This window comes from Chironomus tepperi, unplaced genomic scaffold (assembly GCF_022539635.2).
Source record: "Chironomus tepperi strain 1889 unplaced genomic scaffold, CSIRO-AGI_Ctep_v1 contig_354, whole genome shotgun sequence".
NCBI lineage: Eukaryota > Metazoa > Arthropoda > Insecta > Diptera > Chironomidae > Chironomus > Chironomus tepperi.
In genome coordinates, this window is record NW_027226476.1 from 2552791 (window position 1) to 2573017 (window position 20227).

The window sequence follows — 20227 nt, forward strand, 5'->3', positions numbered from 1 at the left end:
TTTATGGATGCATAAAAAATATGTTGCGTTAAGCATAAAGAATAACAAACATATCATACAGAGACTTTAATTTATTTATGTTTAGTAAGTTGAAAAATAGCACATCGGGCATTTTTTTGATGTTAGGTGCAATTTTTCATCTTTCATTCCTCTCTCTCTCTATCTCTTTCCCTTCAGATTTACTGCTGCATATCTGCTGCTTGGCAAATTTCAAAGGAGGAATTTATCATTTTGGGTGGAAACTTGAGACATTAAAATTTCCTTCTTCTCATTTTCATATCACATAAAAATGCAGTTGGAGACACTTCTTCTTTAAAGTAAGGAATACATATATTAATTTATTCATATGTAGGTATATAAATATGTGCACAAAAAAATAAAAATACGGAGCAAGAAACTTCATCGCATTGCAGATTCTGAAACAATAAATTATTGACCAAGTCGCAGCATTGCTGTTGAGTAAATATCAGCATTTCAAGCGATGATTTATTTCGGAAATTTGTGATCATGTGGAACGGTGACCGGAGTATACAATATTATCATATGAGGAGAAATAAGAGAACAAACTCAGCAATTGAAAAAAACTTCTCTCTCATCAAGTCGAAGGTCGACGTATGATGATAATACAGAATTACGGAGAAAAATATAATCATAGATCGATGTTATGTGGATGTCAACAGAAATTTATCAAGCTGACTGAATAACAAAAAATTGACTTACATTGACGCGTCAAGTGACATTAAATTTAATTTTGATTTAATGAATCATGACAAAATCACGAGCAATTCTAATAAAAATTTTAAATTATTATATTCTTTTGAAAAGTGTTATCAATTTTCTGCTAACAAAATATTTAATGACTCTTTAAATTCAAATTAAATGACAACACGTTTGTCTCATCTCCACGTATGCGTACATGTATAGTCTGTGTGTAAGAGAATATCTCAAACTTATAAAAGACCGTCGCCAATTCGTAATGAATGAATATTTTCTTGAACCATAAAATTTTTGATTCTTATATGAATGACACCGTGTGATGGGTTATCATATCAATAGTTATTAGTTCTGGTCTGAGCACAATGAATCATTTTAAATGATTTTAAGCCGCTATTAGCTTAATTTTATGAACAATTATTTTTATAATCATAATTTATTTGAAAAATGAATTTATGGGCTTTTTCATTGCAAATGCTGGACTGGATCTAGTTAGGTTAATTATATAGTGAATATTGTGGATGCTTATCACAATTTTCAAGTGAATTATGTAGAATTGAGTGAAAAATTTACAATAATTTAAATTGAAAACAAAAGTTTGGTTACCGAGATGAAAAAATTAAATTTGAAAAAATTCCGTTACTTTGTTCTCACGTGGTTAGATAAATTAATTAAATGAAGATTTACTTACCCAATGCATTACAGGGCGCTCCTCAATGCAAACTCCCATCAGAGAATTTTCAATTTTGCTGTGGTAATTATTCGTAAAACTGTTTAAAATTATTTATATTCACGGTGCTAAGGAGCTTTATGTTCACTTTAAAAACTTCACTTTAATTAAATAATTTTTTTCTTTTTTCTCCGTGTTTAGTAGGTAATACAAAAATTTAGATCACAAGGTTAGATTAAAACCATTATCACTGTAATAATTTTTTTTTGACTAATTAATTTCTTTATATTTTTTAGGGTAAACACAAATTTACACACTGTTCAACTATTGCTGCTCATAAACTGCCCTCAATGTGCAATAAAATTATCATAATCTATGTAAACGGCTAGATGCTTGTCTTAGCTTTAACAAACAAAAATGTAGCAAAATTCACTAGCATGTAACAAAATGGCGATGATCATTTGCCGTTATCATAAAATTATCATTTTAAGCTCGTCTTTAGATCTAATCGTCGTTTTGTTCACGAATTGTACTTATTCTTGTATCATTAATTATACATAAACATGTTGTTTTGTTTAAGCTTCTTTAGCAATTTGTCTGCTTATTTAGGCCCATTTACAATCATTGCCCAATTATGATTACCATTTACTCGTTCTTCTCTCTTTTTATTTTATGTAACTTGTCCGTAACTTTTTTTTCCCTGTGATGCGGTTCATTAAAATTCAACAATTCTATTGTACGATAAGTTTACACACAAACAATTCACGACATGGAATAAAATTATCTCAAAGTGGTTCTTTCCTTTATTCTTCTTATTTTTTCATTCAATTTCACGATAATAATTTTCACATTAAAGGAGTTCACTCAAGAATTTTCTTTTTCTGTTCCTTCATTGCTTTCTTTCTAAATATATATAAAAATATTCTTTTTTGCGCATGTGTTTCTTGCATTAAATCATTTCACTTTTCACTGACTGATAACCATTTTGCAATTTTTGTTATTCTTTACAATGTCAAACTCTTTATTTGTCCATTTCACAAGTGTTTTTAGGGACACAAACTATCACAATATTAAATTTATGATCGCGATTGTTTTTAAAAAATCATCAGCATGAGAGAATTACGAATCCCGGTATATATTCTTTTTTTTATGTATCGCAGCACTTGTTTGCTCTTCGAACGAATGCGAATGAAATACTAAAATATATGAAAAAATAAATATTGTCATAAGCTCTCTTGGCTTGAGGTTGTTATGGTAACTGCATGTGTATTAAATGATGGGCGGGAACTAGATAGATGTACACCCTTTTACTAACATTTCTGATATCTTTTGTACATAAGACACATACATTGATGAAGTTTATAGTTGTGTATGTGTGAAGCATAGTAGTGTGATGCACCTAATGCTTGCATGTTTATGTAGTAAAGAAGTTTTGTTAATGGTAAACATCACACTGAATATGTTGTTATCAGAAGCATGCAATTTTCATTCATCAAATCAAATTGTTTTGAGTCTATTTACATACCTGCATTTATGAGCAAAATGGATGAAATAATGAAGACGTAATTCTGTGATATTTTAGTATCTTTATGAATGGACAGGGGGTCTGTGAATAATTTATAGTCCATTTGGTGTCCAATTTTAGTAATTAAATTTTGAAATGAATATCCAGTGACTAGACAAAGATGGACATAAAAAATGATTTTTAATCCGGTCTACTCGGGTCGATTTTCAAATAAAAATGTTGAACTCAAATTTAATGGTCATCATATGCCTCTAAAAATATTTAATCACTTTGTGACAATAATAATAATGATAAAAAAAAATATTTATACAGTTGCCTTCAAAAAAATTCAACTTCTGTACTTATCACCACAAAATTGACTGAAAATAGTAACTTTTCGGTAAGTAGAAAAGTCAATCCATCGCAAAGGAGTAAATCAATACGATGATAAGATAAAGAAGCAATTACAGGGCAATTAAATATAGATTAGGATTCTCTGTTCAATGTGACGTTCTTCAAGATGTTTACCATGCACACCGGGGTCGTTCCTTTTTTACGTGAAATATTTTATTCATTTTTTGAACCCCTCCCCAACCTTAACTCAATCTCAACACTTTGAATGCAAATATAATAAGTAAACGATCTTGATCGTCCATAAAATGCTTTACAATAAACTTCAATCCCGGTATTTCTGTAAATTATTAAAACAATAAAAATATGAAAATTTTATAGCTCAAATACTGTCATGTGTTAACGATTCTGTTGACATTCATGACCGTATAATAAGAAAGCGCGAGAAAATTTAACACTTATTGCGATTTTAAGTGTCGCTTTTATGATCAGAAATTCTTTAATTAAAGTATTTAATAATTTTATGGCATTTCATTTATTTCATAAAATAAAAAAAAAATTAAGCTCTGTGCGTGACTATAAAAAAATCAGTTGGAGGAATTAAATATGAAAATTGATAAGACTCCAATAAAAATAATTAAGAGGTCATTGAGTTAAGAAACAAAATTTTATTGCAAAAACATAAAATTTAATGTCTTAATCAGTCTTAATTCTAGAATTTCTTTTTAATCAGCTTAAATTTTAATTCTATTTTTCGTAACGGTCAAAATTTTTTTGAATTTCTCGGTATGAATTTTCTGTTACACAATTTTTCAAAAAGTATGCTTGGATTATGTTAATTGATGACTGTGGCATGACCATAAGGATATATGAAAAGTACTTTAATTTTTAATTAGATCCGTTTATGGATATTTTCATTCAAAAATTCATAAATTGCAATACATAAAAAGTGTTGCTCCAAAAATGTTGCATGCGACGTCGCTTGTTGTTTGTAGTGTGATACAAAAGTTTCTGTATTAACTTTTATTTACTTTTTATGCTGTATATAAGTATGTTGAAGTGGACTTCCTTAAAATATAAATTAATTTAAGTAAACGTTCATGTAATCAAGAGACATAGAGACTGATAAGCATTAAAAAACTATAAAATTTAAAAATTTATTTTGTCACACGACAATGTCCAGGCACTGACTCTTTTTGTGTTTTATAAACTATAAATTAAAAATACATAATGAAAAAATATTAAGTTTATAAGGCGAAAAATTAATCAATTTGGTGTCTATGTTTTAAAAGATTAAAATCTAAACATTGTGGAATTGAAGAGGAGGAGTAAAAAGTAAGAATAGACATGATTTCATGGGCTTTATCGAAAAGTCATAAAATTTAATTGCTTTAGTATTTTTGAAAGGATCTGAAAATATTTGAATAACTGTTCTTTAAGATAAAAATCAAGTCCAAAATTAAATTTGATTTTTTTGCAGAAGGACAGAAATATGCTGGCGAATAATACACAGCAGAAACAGATAATTCTTCCTGTATATCCAGTGATTATATCGGGACAAAAAATTAATACGTCTGGAGCTACTCCGACAGTCATAGGAACAATAGAACAACCTCAAAAATGTCATTTGTGCCAAAAGGATTTTCCATCAATGCTTGCATTCCAAAATCATGTAAAGGAACAGCATTTAGACGGAAAAATGTACAGAAATATAATTGCCGTGTCGACGGCCAGTATAAATCCCGTAACTACAATGATTCCAGCACAAATGGCAACTGTGCAACATCATTATCAAATAGCAGCCAATAATGCTGTAAAACTCGAAAAGGACTTCCAAAATAATAAAAGCCAAACAATTTTACACACATCCGACGTGATAAAGCAAGCATATCCGGGCGGTGACTTTGCCACACTTAATATGACACCTGTTATTCAGCATATTCAAATTCAACAGCAACAAGCAAATCATAGAGATAAGGAAAAATCAAATATTATTCAAGTTGTAAAACAAAATCCCGTCGAGTATCATATTCAGCAGCAGGAACATGCTGCAATGGTTGTAGCACAAATGAATCAAAAGTCAGGAATAACGAGTCCTTTTTTAAGTAGCACAATAAAATACGAACTTCATGGACAGCCAGTTCAGCTTGTAACAGAAGTATATCCACAAATGATAACTGAGACAGCAAAATCCGATGATATGAATTCACAGTCGTCAGTGTCCTCCCCAGCTTCTTCAATTAACATCCAAAATTCCACATCTGGACCAGTTCTTAGTAACGGCGAAACGATGGAAAAGCAGCATAAATGCCTAATATGTGATAAATTCTTTACAACTGTTGCAAATTTAAATTTACATCTAAGAAGTCATTCTGGTGATAAGCCCTATAGTGAGTATATCTTGCTCTTAAAAATATTTTGCGATAAAACTCAATTTTATTTCTTTTTTAACAACAGAATGTACTATTTGTGGTAAAGGCTTCATTCAAAGCAACAACTTATCAACTCACATGAAAATTCACACTGGCGAAAAGCCCCATGAATGCTCGGTATGTCCTAAATACTTATTTATGTATCAATTTCTTCATGATTTGTTTCTTTTTGCAGATTTGTGGCAAGCGATTTTCGCAATCAAATAATCTTAAAGTAAGTCTTGCAGTCATTGACTTGAATTTTTTAATTAAATAAGAATTCTTTTTATTTTAGACACATTACCGAACTCATACTGGCGAACGTCCCTATTCCTGCAGGTACTTTTCCAATTTGAATTATTTATGGATGTTGTTAAGGAACAGACCTTTGTGTATGATTTTAAATACTCAGTTAATTTGATTTTGGTATTGAAACTAGAATTGTAGGTCTCGGTTCCAATCACATTCTCCAAAAATCATTCAGTTCCTTTAAAGTCTGAACAATCCTTGAATAATAAGTCTAAAATCTATTTACAGCCTCTGCGACAAGTCATTCAATCAAAAGAATAATCTAACGACACATCTTCGAACTCATTCAGACTACCATCCATCAAGCTGCAGTATGTGCAAGCAAACATTCTCATCATTCAATGAGCTATTTAATCACATGAGACAGCATACCGAGGAGAAGAAACCACACATTTGTACTATACCAGGATGCAATAAAGTATTCAATAGCCAAAATGATCTCACTGAACATACAAAGCAGCACACAAATCCTAAGCCATACAAATGTGATGTGAGTTGACTTACTTGTTGATTTATTATCTTATGCTAATTTGATGAATATTTTGCAGATTTGTCAGAAACAATTTACACAATCGAACAATTTAAAGACTCATATCAAAACCCACATATATCAAGATCCATTCAAATGCACAATGTGCACGAGATCATTTCAGGATCAAGAGGAATTTCAAATGCATGTACGTGTACATACTGTGGACAAACCTTACGAGTAAGACATGGCAATTTGATTCTGTTTATGAGTGTTATTAATACTTTATATTTGACAGGTGTACATACTGCAAAAAGAAGTTCATTCAAAGTAATAATTTGAAGACGCATTTAAGAACACATACAGGTAAAGTTTTGTGGATAATTACATACTTTATATATGGTGTGCTGAATTGCAATTTGTTTTATTTGTAGGTGAAAAGCCCTATCGATGTAGTGTGTGTGGAAAGTCTTTTAATCAAAAGGTAACAATCTTGTGTCTTAATCTTTTCTTTGAAATCATCTGACCAAAATACTTATTTTATCTTTTAGAATAACTTAAATACGCACAATCGTGTGCACACTGGCGAAAGGTGAGGCTTATTCAAATAAATGGCTTAAATTAATCGCATGGATTAAATTTTAATCCTAAGATTAAATTAAACCCAACAATATTTAATCCTTGGATGTAGTTTAATTTTGAATGTCATTTCTTACAGGCCATTCGAATGTCATCTGTGTGATAGACGCTTTAATCAAAGGTAAGCACCATCATGTCACATGCTAATTTAACAAACTTCTCACGCAATTTATTTTTGTTCTAATTAACAGCAATAATTTAAATAAACATTTAAAAACGCACGGTCAAGAGAAGGAAATACCGAAAAGTATGGAGAGTGAGATGGAGAAGTTAATGAACACAGTGATTATGACACAACAAGACTAAATGTTTTAATTCATTTTTTGCATATAATGGAAAAAAGAGAAGTTTTTTTTCTAAATGTTTAGGTAGTAGACTATTTAATAACTCAATGTCCATCGGCTGAAATACGTAAAAAAAATGAAATTAATGTGTATCGTTGCCTCCATACATAAGATTTTATTTTTTATTAAAGGAAATCATGTTTATCTTCCAAATGTACGAATTTACATGAAGATTTATTTCTTATTAGTCGTTCTTCTCATGACTGGCAGTTGATTTTTTTTTATCGTAATTTTAAAGGGTTTTGAGGTTTTAACTGAATACAGACAGCTACAAATAAAGCAGCTAACCAATGCTGATATGATCTTGGTTAAATGTCAATGTACAGACATCACAAGTGAAATGAATATAATTTCAAATTTAACGGTTGTACAAAATTTAAATTGAGTTCTAACTTTAACGGCTAATTAAATTTCAAAAATTGAATTCGCCTCAAAAGCTTATAAATTTCAAAATTTATTCGTAACGGTTTTTAAAAGATTAATATTGCCAGGAATGAAAAGAACATACAAAGGAGCTTTTATCATTATTTTTAGTTGTTTCAAAAATGCTTAACTAGATGGAAATATGTTGATGCAATATCATACTCCTGCATTAAGTTAAAAACGTTTTTAAAATTATTTCTTATTTTATAAATGCAGTTTAGATGAGGAAACCTATAAATGGGCATTATTTAGAGAATAGTATTTTTAATAAAGTATCTGACGAGAATAAAAAAAGAAAAGATTAGGAAATATCTATGTAAAATTGATGTTCAATATATTAGTTTTTATTCAATAAAAATTGCATAGCTATCACCATAAGAGACATTGAAAATGCATTATAAAATTTTTAAATTATCAAAAAATGCCATTTTGGAAAGGAAATGGAAATTAACAATCAATAAAATTAATTTAATTTAAAAAATTACAAAAGTCCTCGTGTTATCGATCGAGGGACTTAAGCGCATTTTTGTCCCAGCGATCAGTAATTGATTAATAAGTCACTTCCAGAACTAAAACACAAGATCCAGTTCACTTTCAGAACTAAAACACAAGATCCAGTTAGATCCAGATCACTTCCAGACCTAAAAACCAAGATCCAGTTAGATCCAGTTCACTTCCAGACCTAAAAACCAAGATCCAGTTCACTTCCAGACCTAAAAACCAAGATCCAGTAAGATCCAGGTCACTTCCAGAACTAAAACACATGATCCAGTAAGATCCAGTTCACTTCCAGAACTAAAACACATGATCCAGTAAGATCCAGGTCACTTCCAGATCTTAAAAACAAGATCCATATAAAACTTCCACAAATTTAAGAATTTCATCATTTAACGGATTTTCATAATTCAAACCTCATAACGGTCAAAAAAATTCAAACATTGTTCAGTAAACACTGTTAAAACATCGACAAACATTGAAAAACACTGTAAAACAATGAAAAAACGTGTTGTTGTTTTTGTTGTTGTTGTATATGAAAATGAAAAACTGTTAATTATAGTATTTATGCGTTGATTTGAGACTTCTAAATGACCGATAACCCAATAACTTGATAGAACGAAGCTATTAAAACAAACCAGAGCTCTCTACGATGTCTAGTTTTCGAGATCTCGCGTTCCAGCCGAACGAACGAACGAACGAACGAACGAACAAAGTGCATTATTAAGCTACCTTTTTGAAAACAAGTTTCAAAAATGCGCTAAAAATTAGAAACTTTGAATAGAAAAACAGTTAATTAAATTGTATTGATAATTCAAATGGAAAGTCTTCGGAAGTAAGCTTTTGCCTAAATAGCTGAGCATGTTGCCAAGCGCAATCACCAGAGCCATCGGACATCCTCACATGAATACTGAATTTGGACAGTCCAATGAGGTCATCTTTCGATTTGACAATTTTATCATCTTTGTCCTTATAACTGATGCCCAGTTTGCCTGTCTGAAATGTTGCTGAGTCCATTTTAAGATTGATGGACTTTATGGATAAATTATCAAAATCAAATCGCCATTCAATTGTTCCTACATCCTTGTCTTCATTTCTAGATAAATATGCCATTTTGTGATCATGCTCGACCTTTCGGAATATACTCTCAGATTTATATTCCCATGTCTTCCAGTCTGACGCTGAATCAATCACATTAGTTCCAATAAATCTTTCATATCGATTTTTTGCACAAGAGTAACGAACATTAAATTCCTTTGCATTAATTTCGGATTGCAATAGCTTAAAAATATAATTACTAGATACTTCCGTTTCTCCTCTACCTAATCGCCATGCTAAAGATCCAGAAGATCGTCCTTTCCTCTCATTTTCAGTCGGTTCTCTAAGAATCATTAGTTCTGCTAGTTCCGAAACCGTTCTCATTTTAATGAATTTTTTTCTACCTTCGGAAATGCTTGATTGTCTCTTACTACGCAACTCAATTATCGCCGAAATCAATTCACCTTCTGAACATCTTTTTCTTCGTTTAAGCAGCTCGTCATGTTGATTCGAGTATCTCCATGTGACATCTTGAACATCATCACATGTGAAAGCTATAACATAATCCAACTTCTTATTCCATCCATATTCGTACATTAGTGGTGAGTCAAAGACATTCTCAGATGGATCAATGTGAATAAATCGCTTTTTTGTGTGATTATAGACTTCTGTCCAAACGTGATCGGACGTTGAATAAATATAGCGTGCATCATAGCCAAGACAACGACAAAGGAATGTAAAACAGTTTGCAAACTCTCCACAACGTCCAGATCTTGTGACTAATAACTTCTCAATGTCATTATATCTTGGAAACTCAGTTATGACTTGACATTTGTTACAGGAATACATTTCAACTCTCACATTTCCAACCAATTTAGTTCCATAAGTAATTGTCTCTCCTTTACAAACTTTACAGTCCATATTATTCACCCATGTGAAAAAATCATTCTTAAACCATGCTGCTAGTTCCTCTAAAATAAAATCGTCTAATGGTGGCTCGTCGTCTGTTATTTCCTTTTGCTTGATCAATTTTTGAAACTTTCTTAAATTTTCTATGGCATTGAGCTTGAACTTTTCTACTGGCATTATCCTTAGTGCTGATTTCTTAAGTTCCTCATCTTCATACTGCATAACTAAATCTGACAATTGCTCTAGTTCTTTTAAGAAGGAATTATTGGTATTTAAGCATTGAGGGAATGAAATCCGTTGCTGAAATGGCTTACAGGCAGTGATTCTTATTGGAGTTACTGGATCTTTAACAACAGGTTTTTCGAGAGAAGGCTTTTGTATAGCACCTTTGGAAGAAATTTTATTATCAGGTAATGATGATGACTTAATACTTGCTGAATCATTGTTCCTAATAAACTCTAATCTTTTTTGAAGGAAGTCTCGATAAATTTTCAGTTTATTTATCACACCTAGTCCTCCACGTCGTAAAATCAACTCGTTATTCTCTAATTCAAATCCAATTTCCTTAAAAAGTTCCTCAATTCCGTCTAAAACTAGCATTTCATTGGCAATTTTTGGATTTGATTTTTTAAACTTTCTGAATTTCTCTTCTTTTGGATTATTTATTATATTTTCTAACAACTTCAGGCATATTGTGACACTTCCTATATACACTGATTTTGGACCTTTCTCCAATTTGTTAGTTACATCAAGATTAACAGACATTTTTAATTAAACTACGTGTATTTTTATTATTTATCAATATCTTTCAATAATGTTATTTATTGTGCGTGCGTTTAGAAACTATATTTTAAGGGTATTTTGATTTTAAACACTATTCACACCAATCCTGGATTTTTAAAGAAATATTCGAGTTTTAACTTAAATTGAAATTTTCAAAGCCAACGTATCTTAAAATTTGAATTTACACTAAAGTTCAAAATTTGAACCAAATAAATTTAAAATTTTGAAAACTGTTAAATTTCATATTTTTCAAACCCGTTACACGTCTTTTAAAAAGTAAATTAAATTTTGTGATATAAAATCAGCATTAAAACAAAAGTTAGAAGACTAAAATATACAAGAAGCACGGTGGGAATATGTCAATGTTTTGATTTTGTTGTTGTAATTTTTTTCAACGAGAGTAGCAGCTAAGAATCGCGATTCTGTTAAAATAATTAATTTTACATGGCTAATTTAGCGAAAATTAACTTGAAAAAGCTAACTCAGTTGAGCCTTAATGAAATAATTCATCGATCAATCTTCACAACTGCTGCAAAGGTGAGTTTTTCGTTTATGATTTAATTCATCAATTAATAAAAAAATTGCGTAACATCTTCTTTGAGAATATTTCACATGGTTTCTCATTAATTAATAGAATAAGAAGATTGATTTATGTTAGAAACATGCTGTATCTTGTGACCAAAATGCAATAGTGACTTAAAGCTCAAATTCTCACGGTATGCTTACTGCATTTTTTTTTTGCCGACAATGAGAGATAATTTACTCTCAATATTGTAAATGATAAAGAAAACGGGTTCTTATGAGACTTGTTTCTATGTATAAAGTATATAAATATGCTGGAGAGTGACTGGCAACGTCATTCAATAACCAATCTTGTTGTGGTGAAGTGATAATTGCGTTTTAATCATGGAGAAATATGAATACGAAATAGTTAATTATTTTCTACTTCATTTAGGTTATTTGGCAATAAAACAATGTATTTCTGTTCATTAATTACAGGCATCTGGATTCCGTATCGAATCAGATACTTTTGGCGAGTTGAAAGTTCCAAATGATAAGTATTATGGAGCACAAACTGTACGATCGACCATGAACTTCCCAATTGGAGGCCCAACAGAGCGAATGCCAGTAAGTAACATTGTTTATAGGCTTAGATTCATGATTATTAATTAATTATATTCTCATGATCCTCAAACATTTAAAAACAGCAACCTGTTATCACAGCAATGGGAATTTTGAAGAAAGCTGCTGCTCTTGTAAACAAAGAGTATGGATTAGACCCAAAAGTTGCTGACGCCATTTCTCAAGCTGCTGACGATGTCATCTCAGGAAAACTTTATGATGATCATTTTCCTTTAGTTATCTGGCAAACAGGTTCAGGAACTCAAAGTAATATGAACGTTAATGAAGTCATCAGTAATCGTGCAATTGAAATTATGGGTGGAGTTCTTGGATCAAAAACACCAGTTCATCCTAATGATCATGTCAACAAATCACAAAGTTCCAACGATACTTTCCCAACTGCCATTCACATTTCAGTCGCACGAGAACTCAACGGGAATTTAGTGCCTGCATTGAGAGGTTTACATGATGCATTGAAAGCAAAATCAGAAGAGTTCAAGGATATCATCAAAATCGGTAGAACTCACACACAAGATGCTGTTCCATTGACACTTGGTCAGGAATTCAGTGGATATGTTCAACAATTGGAATTTGCATTGCAACGCATTGAATCTGTTTTACCACGCGTATATATGCTTGCTCTTGGTGGAACTGCAGTAGGAACTGGCTTAAATACACGTATTGGATTTGCTGAAAAGTGTGCTGATAAAATTGCTGAAATTACTGGACTTCCATTCATCACTGCCCCAAATAAGTTTGAAGCTCTTGCTGCCCGTGACTCAATGGTCGAAGTATCTGGATGTTTGAATACAATTGCTTGCAGTTTGTTCAAGATTGCCAACGATATTCGTTTCCTTGCTAGCGGACCACGTTGTGGTATGTAAATTACATTATCGCTTTCTTGTTAATTTAATCAACTGCTTTATTATTTTGTCAAAATTGCGGTCAATACTTCTCGACGTTTATGTGTCGATGAACTATTCTCATAATTTACTTAAATCCAATGTATAATCTTACGATTAAATTAATTTGTGTCTAAATTTTTATTCATTAGGTCTTGGCGAACTTAGCTTGCCAGAGAACGAACCAGGTTCCTCCATCATGCCTGGAAAAGTCAACCCAACACAATGCGAGGCATTGACAATGACTTGTTGTCAAGTTATGGGTAATAATGTTGCATGCACAATCGGAGGCGCAAATGGACATTTTGAATTGAATGTCTTCAAACCATTGATTGTCTCGAATGTCTTGCGTTCCATCCGTCTCCTCTCAGACTGCTCTCGTGCATTTACAAGCAACTGCGTTGTTGGAATTCAAGCAAATAGAGAAAACATCAACAAGATCATGAACGAATCACTTATGTTGGTCACAGCACTTAATCCACATATTGGCTATGACAAAGCAGCAAAGATTGCAAAGACAGCACACAAAGAAGGAACAACATTGAAGCAATCAGCATTGAAATTGGGATATTTGACTGAAGAACAGTTCAATGAATGGGTCAAGCCAGAACAAATGTTGGGACCCAAGTAAATCCATCTATGTCATTTTAATTGTCTATGAATATTGTACCTAAAATCTGAAAAATAAATGAAATTAAGAAAACATCAAAAAATAACGGTTGTTAAATATTTGAAAGTATTTTTTTTGCAGGGTTTACAAGTATATTAAAAGAAGGAAAAAAATACAGCAGAAAATTTAAAAGATTTCAAATAAATTTGTTATTATCGATAATTCAGTGTTAAATTAATTAAGAAAAGACAGATAGGACAATGTCTTACGCTTATCTATTCAAATATATCATCATAGGAGATACAGGTAAGAGAAAAAGTGAAATTTCTAATTTCTTTGTTTTCACGCAATATTTCGATCGATTTTTCCTTCCACTTTGGCTTTTTTTCTCGTCGCAAAATTTTTATGTCTGATTATCGTGTAATAAACTATCATTTTTGCTATGATAAAATTTTGTCAAGCGATGTTACGACAGGCATTTACGATTTGCATCTCATTTCAAAGGTTGACCATGAAAATTGTGTGATTTGGACATAAAATATGTTTGCAAAATATATCAAGATCCAGTATGATAGAAAAATTATCATTACATGCTCTAGTCAGCATATAAACAATAAAGTATTATATGATATAGACATTAGCCAACTCCCCTATTTCAAAGTACAAATCCATACGTATGGGGACGGAGAAAATCGTATGAGTAATGAAAGTTTGTGAAATCTGATATGTTTAACTTGAAACAATAATGAAAAAATCACAAAGAAGAGACATCTAATCGATAATTCAAATTGCATAATTGAGAAGACATTGTCAAACACAATCTGTGTATTATAAATAAATTTATAAGATGATGAATGAGGATGGCTAAAATGATAATTAAAAATGTGAAGTAGATCAAAGCAAAAAATGATTCATACGCAGTTGTAAATTGAGAGAAAGAAGCTCGTTTTGTGACGTCACACAATGGTATATATACTTAATAGTCAGCTGATTCTTAATGCTTCCGAAGAATTCTATGGATTGTGTTCATACATGTTGTTCTTTTTATTCCTTCACATAACTCATTATTTTCATGTGGTTAACAATCTGTTACGACTCCCACGCATATGACTTTACTGATAACACAAAAATTTCTTTTTTAATGATATTTTTCTAGGAGTTGGAAAATCCTGTTTACTGCTCCAATTTACTGATAAAAGATTCCAACCAGTTCATGATCTCACAATAGGTGTTGAATTCGGAGCTCGTATGATTACAATTGATGGAAAACAAATCAAATTACAAATTTGGGGTAAGCATTCAACTTTTATTCATTATTAATTGGAAACATTAACCGTAAATTATTCTTGAAATGTCTAATTAACTGATCTTAATTTGTTACTCATTAATTTGCCATAATTAACTGTTGAAGAGAATTAATTTAATTAATTATATTTATTTCTTATCGATTTTTAGATACTGCAGGTCAGGAAGCTTTCAGGTGAGTCAAATTAAGCCACTTTTCCAAGCTGAACAAATATGCGGCAATAGCATCTTGCGATAACCTTCGGAACACCATTGAAAATGAAGTCAAGGGTTCGAGCCTGACTCCAGATCTGTTGCATAAAAATATCCTTTGCCTTGATGAGTATTTCTTTCAAAATTGCTATTTAATGCGTTTTTGAGTTTAATCAGCGAGGCAAAATTATTCTAAACGTCCTATAAATTAATCTCGAAGTGTAATAAATTATGTTCCATTTACAACTTTGATTCATGAATAGGATACATTTTTTTGCTCCAACATCCGCACATAAAAAAGTGTCAGTTCCGCTAAATTAATTATCTTTTATTACAGATCAATTACGAGAAGTTATTATCGTGGAGCAGCAGGAGCATTATTGGTTTATGATATAACAAGACGAGAGACATTTAATCATTTGACAACATGGCTCGAAGATGCTCGTCAACACTCAAATTCCAATATGGTGATAATGCTTATTGGCAATAAAAGCGATCTGGAATCACGTAGAGAGGTGAAAAAGGAGGAAGGAGAAGCTTTTGCACGCGAGCATGGACTCGTGTTTATGGAAACGTCGGCTAGGACCGCAGCTAATGTTGAGGAAGCTTTCATTAATACAGCCAAAGAAATTTATGAGAAAATCCAAGAAGGAGTCTTTGATATCAATAATGAGGTAATTTATATTCCAAAGTCGTGCGGTTGCTAAATTTATGTTTTGTGTGCTGGGCAAGCAATTTGTTGCTTCAAAAGTTTGTTCAGGAAAACATTTTATGACGTTTGAACTTTTCATTGGCACTTAATTTTTAAATGTAACGGTTATTTTTTAAATTTTGAACTAGATACAAATTCTAGAAAACCGTTAAAAATTCAAAATCTAAAAATTCGTTAATATATTAATTAATTTTTATTTCTATTTTCTAGGCAAATGGCATCAAAATCGGAACTGTTTCAACTCCAACAAATCCTTCTATAGGTTCCAATTTGCCAGGAGGTCAATCAAGCAATTCATGCTGTTAAATTTATTTAAAAATAATTCAAAAATAAAAATCTTTTTAACGAAAATCACCGGCATTAAACTGTAGAAGAAGAATTGAGAATGAGATGGACAAAGATCACAAAAAAATAATAATTAATTAATTGCTACCTACATTTTAATATGTAAAGAAAAGAAAGAAAAAATCTATGAGAGGATGAGAAACAACATAAATCATAATTTTTTACAACAACATTAGATATCAAGGATGGATGATGGGTTTTTTTTGCTACCTATTTTTGCATCATAATGTTGCTCATAATTCGACAGCATTCTATGTGAAGAATCAAATAAGTCACCATTAATTAAAATGATTAATACCTAATATTGATAAAAAAACTTTAATTTTATAAACAAAATATCTATTCAATAATTATTCGCGATGATAAAAAGATTAAAATTTAATCTATAAAGCATAATGTTTGCGTATATAATCGTTTTTCATGTCTTTGTGGATGAGTTTTTGAGTTTGTATTGCGCTGTAATTGAGATTTGAAGAACTTTTGATAAGTTTTAATATATTTGTGAATTTAGCATGAGAATTTATGTTTTGTTTTGGGGATGAGCTGTGACTCAATCAATTCAGCTCGGATTTGTCATACAGCATTAATGTTTGCATAATTTTTGACAAAACCTTTAAAATATACCCCAAAATACCCTGCGTAATACAGATCCAAAAATCTTAAATCCACTATGTTTGGATAATACAATTAGAAAAAAATTCCGAATCATCTTTAGTTAAAGTATATTCTTTTGTTTATTTATGCGTCAATTATCTGAAGATGAGTTGAAGTGTAAATTATTCGATTTTATTTATTTAAAAGATTTTTATTGCTTAATTAGCAGTTTTAAGGGATTTACATAAACAATTTAATTTGGCATTATGACAGAAGACATAAAAACAGTTTAGACAAAAAAGTTGCTTGCCTAAAAAATAAGAAATTTCTAAATTACAAGACCGGAATAAGAAGATAAGCATGTAAAGTCGATAAGGAAGACTGAACAATAGGAAGAATTTAAATTTTTCTTTGGATTGATAAAAAACATTTTGCTATTGCTAACTTTTAATCCTTAATTTCAATGTAGATTCCTAGATACAATACAATTGGACGAGTTTCTCGCTTTAGAGAATCGTCACTACTTCCTGATACCTTGAAAATGCTAAATGCACATTTAATTACGTCAAAAAATACAAAATTAATTATCAACTTATAATTTTTCATGATGTTAATCAGATACGATTCCACATAATCCAGATGATTTATTTTTTTGCAATATATTGCAATAGAACGTAGAATCAAGATCTTTATCTCTTTATTAATATTATTAAATTCATAAATTTTTATGTTATCAAAAAAACACAAAATTTGTCAAATGATAAAAAATTTACCTTATAAATAATAAAACTTCATGTCTTGAATCAAAAGAACCAAAGCTTATTTATTTTCAGTGACGATTGTTTGTGATTTTTCAGACTTAATTATCATCTCGATTATTAAGTGCTTACTCAACATGTGCAGGAGACTCATTTGTTTGCTTTTATTTTGTTTGAGTGCTACACGTGGAACACCTTGATGCTTCATAATTAAATTTATTTACCTAGCTGTTTTGCATCAAAATTAATTTTTTTCATATTTAACTAATTTTGAAAATATGATTCATCAAAATTACCAAAATAAATTGCTAAAATTATAACGGTTTTCAAAAATTAAAAAATTACGGTTTATAAAATTTCAAATGAACTGAAATGAAATGAAATCTCTGAATTGCTGAACAAGTTTTTGTCTTCAACGCGCAAAATTGTGCTTTTCGTGCTTTTTATTTATTTTTTGTTAATTAAACTAATCTGTGTGAAAATATGAAGCAAATTATATATACTAAGGAAGAGGAAGAGGAACGAGCTGTTTTTGACAAAATCGAAACTATCCCAGGAGAAGAAGAACAGGAAGGATTTTTCGATAAAAGTATTAATACGACACTAAGTGCTAGTGAACCATCTTTTGATCTTGATGATATTGAAGAAATTGATGAATATAATTTCGATAATTTGTCAGATGTTATTGACTTGACAAGTATTGAAGGAGATATTGACTTGCCGGATATTGAGGGAGACATTGACTTCGAAAGCAATCCCGATGATCCAATCCGAAATTTATCTTGCGAACTTTGTAAAATGAAATTTTCTACTGGATCAAATTACAATCGGCATTTTCGAAGCAACCAACACATACAAAATGAACAAGCACTATACGAAGAGACATTTAAAACAGAATTATTTGGACCTTTAACGATATTTACAAAAGATCTAAGAAGTCTTCCGGAAAGCGCATTTCATATGAATTTATTTCGTATTCAGAATGAACCAATAATTAATCAGCAACCAGTTCAAAAGAGTCCATTTGACAATGATTCTGAAATTGATCAGCAACCGATTCAAAAAAGTCCATTTGACGATGTTCCATTAATTGATCAAGAACTCAACTACAAAATTCTATTTACCAATAATTCAAAAGTTGATCAGCAACTGGTTCAAAAAAGTCCATTTGACAATGTTCCAATAAGTAATCAGCCACCAATCTACAAAAGTCCATTTACCAATAATTCAAAAGTTGATCAGCCACCAATCTACAAAAGTCCATTTACCAATAATTCAAAAGTTGATCAGCCACCAATCTACAAAAGTCCATTTACCAATAATTCAAAAGTTGATCAGCAATTGATTCAAAAAAGTCCATTTGACAATGTTGTAATAAGTAATCAGCCACCAATCTACAAAAGTCCATTTACCAATAATTCAAAAGTTGATCAGCCACCAATCTACAAAAGTCCATTTACCAATAATTCAAAGGTTGATCAGCAACCCATCTACAAAAGTCATTTTAACATTGATTCAGAAGTTTATCAACAAGTCATTCAAGAAAATACATTTAGAATAAAAACTGAGAAGGATGCAAATCAAATCATTAAAGAGATTCCAGACGGATTATCCAAAGAGACGGATTATCTAGTTAAGGACAAACAAGTGCTTGAAGAGAGTCCATATGAGATTAAAATAGAAAATAATCAAGATGGGTACAAAATTGTATTTGAAACGATAAAACTAGAAGGTGTGGAAACGATAAAACAAGAAGGTGTGGAAGTAAACAATAGTAAAAAATTTCAAAGGATCAGATCGGTACCGGCGATTTATCAGAAATTGTATAGGCCCTATGCATGCCCAAATTGTACGAAAAAATTTACAACTAGTAGTAATTTAACACGTCATATGAATTTGCATTTGCCTCAAAATGTTTTCTTTAAATGTGACAATTGTCCAAAAACATTCAAACAAAAGGAATATTTGAAGAAGCACTTAATTTGTCACGAAAGAGGAACCATACCCCTGTAAGTACTTATCATAAAGTATAATTATAGTGATTAAATCAGCAAATTATTATTTTAAAACAGGCCACCAACCAGCCAAATAGTGTAATTTGATGTCCGAATACATGATGAGTCACATATAACAGCAATAATCATTTATGCTTGCCCTTCATTGACAATTTGACAGCTAGCAATCAATAAAAAGTAAAAAATTATGACTAATTTAACAATTTTTATTAGCATTGAATTATAACTTGTTACATTTTTATTAAATTCACATATCGTACTCTATTATTTGTTACATTATCAATAAAAAAGTTAATTGTGGAAATCACTTTGTATTATTAACCATTTTATGCTCAAATAACTTGACTTACATGTCTACAAAATCCTTAATAATTAATGGTAATTTTTCTCTTATAAAATTAATTTAGACATAATTGTAAAACTTGGTAACATGTGATATTTAAGAGCCTGCTTGCTTGAAGTCGATCCAAAAAACATTCAATTATGCCAGTTTAAATAACAATTCTAAGCTCTATTATTTGATATTCATCTTTTTAAATTAAAAATCACTTCCATTTTATTGCATTTGGAAGTTGAAAATGTCACCAATATCATTAAATGGCGTTTTCTGATT

At 30.7% G+C, this 20227-nt stretch overlaps 6 protein-coding genes across 8 annotated transcripts in view; 4 read left to right on the plus strand and 2 right to left on the minus strand.

Annotated features, from left to right (window-relative positions):
* Positions 1-3259, minus strand: part of ap (apterous) — a 36045-nt gene extending 32786 nt beyond the window's left edge. The window contains exons 1-3 of one of the 2 annotated variants that reach the window (XM_070645843.1): positions 3220-3259; positions 2910-3160; positions 1406-2580 (exon numbers count right to left, since the gene is read on the minus strand). In XM_070645843.1, coding sequence (XP_070501944.1) covers positions 1406-1444 — 39 coding nt within the window. In that variant the 5' untranslated portion in view covers positions 1445-2580; positions 2910-3160; positions 3220-3259. Of the gene's footprint in view, positions 1-1405; positions 2581-2909 lie in introns of both variants that reach the window. The other variant, XM_070645844.1, reaches the window with a different exon arrangement.
* Positions 3260-4427: 1168 nt separating this feature from the next.
* Positions 4428-8323, plus strand: LOC139094254 (zinc finger protein ZFP2-like). Its single transcript, XM_070645241.1, has 12 exons — positions 4428-4574; positions 4720-5629; positions 5697-5788; positions 5847-5885; positions 5946-5989; positions 6188-6449; positions 6508-6668; positions 6727-6794; positions 6863-6912; positions 6980-7020; positions 7147-7188; positions 7259-8323. The coding sequence occupies exons 2-12, from the start codon at positions 4732-4734 to the stop codon at positions 7371-7373; spliced, it is 1812 nt and encodes a 603-aa protein (XP_070501342.1). The 5' UTR covers positions 4428-4574; positions 4720-4731; the 3' UTR covers positions 7374-8323.
* On the minus strand, positions 8157-11184 carry Pngl (N-glycanase Pngl). The gene has a single exon (XM_070645240.1). It carries the CDS (start codon positions 11039-11041, stop codon positions 9122-9124), a length of 1920 nt encoding a protein of 639 aa, XP_070501341.1. The 5' UTR covers positions 11042-11184; the 3' UTR covers positions 8157-9121.
* Positions 11185-11430: 246 nt separating this feature from the next.
* Positions 11431-13799, plus strand: LOC139094256 (fumarate hydratase, mitochondrial-like). Of its 2 annotated transcripts, none has more exons than XM_070645244.1 (4): positions 11431-11596; positions 12059-12187; positions 12268-13057; positions 13236-13799. In XM_070645244.1, exons 1-4 carry the CDS (start codon positions 11504-11506, stop codon positions 13712-13714), a joined length of 1491 nt encoding a protein of 496 aa, XP_070501345.1. In that variant the 5' UTR covers positions 11431-11503; the 3' UTR covers positions 13715-13799. The 2 variants fall into 2 exon arrangements, with proteins under 2 accessions (XP_070501345.1, XP_070501346.1); XM_070645245.1 differs by lacking the exon at positions 11431-11596 and adding an exon at positions 11883-11989.
* A 50-nt stretch (positions 13800-13849) lies between these two features.
* On the plus strand, positions 13850-17332 carry Rab2 (RAS oncogene family member Rab2). Its single transcript, XM_070645250.1, has 5 exons — positions 13850-13999; positions 14850-14984; positions 15149-15173; positions 15528-15864; positions 16113-17332. The coding sequence occupies exons 1-5, from the start codon at positions 13954-13956 to the stop codon at positions 16206-16208; spliced, it is 639 nt and encodes a 212-aa protein (XP_070501351.1). The 5' UTR covers positions 13850-13953; the 3' UTR covers positions 16209-17332.
* A 594-nt stretch (positions 17333-17926) lies between these two features.
* LOC139094255 (uncharacterized) lies at positions 17927-19868 on the plus strand. The gene is made up of 2 exons (XM_070645243.1): positions 17927-19608; positions 19672-19868. The coding sequence occupies exons 1-2, from the start codon at positions 18083-18085 to the stop codon at positions 19694-19696; spliced, it is 1551 nt and encodes a 516-aa protein (XP_070501344.1). The 5' UTR covers positions 17927-18082; the 3' UTR covers positions 19697-19868.
* The last annotated feature ends 359 nt before the right edge of the window (positions 19869-20227 follow it).

Bases quoted from the DNA above. Each gene is read 5' to 3' on its own strand.
- LOC139094254 (XM_070645241.1), top strand. From the start codon at position 4,732: ATGCTGGCGAATAATACACAGCAGAAACAGATAATTCTTCCTGTATAT. The intron at 5,789-5,846 runs GTATGTCCTAAA...TTCTTTTTGCAG, and splicing joins AAAAGCCCCATGAATGCTCG to ATTTGTGGCAAGCGATTTTC. The intron at 6,913-6,979 runs GTAACAATCTTG...TTTATCTTTTAG, and splicing joins GAAAGTCTTTTAATCAAAAG to AATAACTTAAATACGCACAA.
- Pngl (XM_070645240.1), bottom strand. From the start codon at position 11,041: ATGTCTGTTAATCTTGATGTAACTAACAAATTGGAGAAAGGTCCAAAA.
- LOC139094256 (XM_070645244.1), top strand. From the start codon at position 11,504: ATGGCTAATTTAGCGAAAATTAACTTGAAAAAGCTAACTCAGTTGAGC. The intron at 11,597-12,058 runs GTGAGTTTTTCG...CATTAATTACAG, and splicing joins TCTTCACAACTGCTGCAAAG to GCATCTGGATTCCGTATCGA. The intron at 13,058-13,235 runs GTATGTAAATTA...TTTATTCATTAG, and splicing joins TGCTAGCGGACCACGTTGTG to GTCTTGGCGAACTTAGCTTG.
- Rab2 (XM_070645250.1), top strand. From the start codon at position 13,954: ATGTCTTACGCTTATCTATTCAAATATATCATCATAGGAGATACAG. The intron at 15,174-15,527 runs GTGAGTCAAATT...CTTTTATTACAG, and splicing joins GCAGGTCAGGAAGCTTTCAG to ATCAATTACGAGAAGTTATT. The intron at 15,865-16,112 runs GTAATTTATATT...TCTATTTTCTAG, and splicing joins TCTTTGATATCAATAATGAG to GCAAATGGCATCAAAATCGG.
- LOC139094255 (XM_070645243.1), top strand. From the start codon at position 18,083: ATGAAGCAAATTATATATACTAAGGAAGAGGAAGAGGAACGAGCTGTT. The intron at 19,609-19,671 runs GTAAGTACTTAT...ATTTTAAAACAG, and splicing joins GAAAGAGGAACCATACCCCT to GCCACCAACCAGCCAAATAG.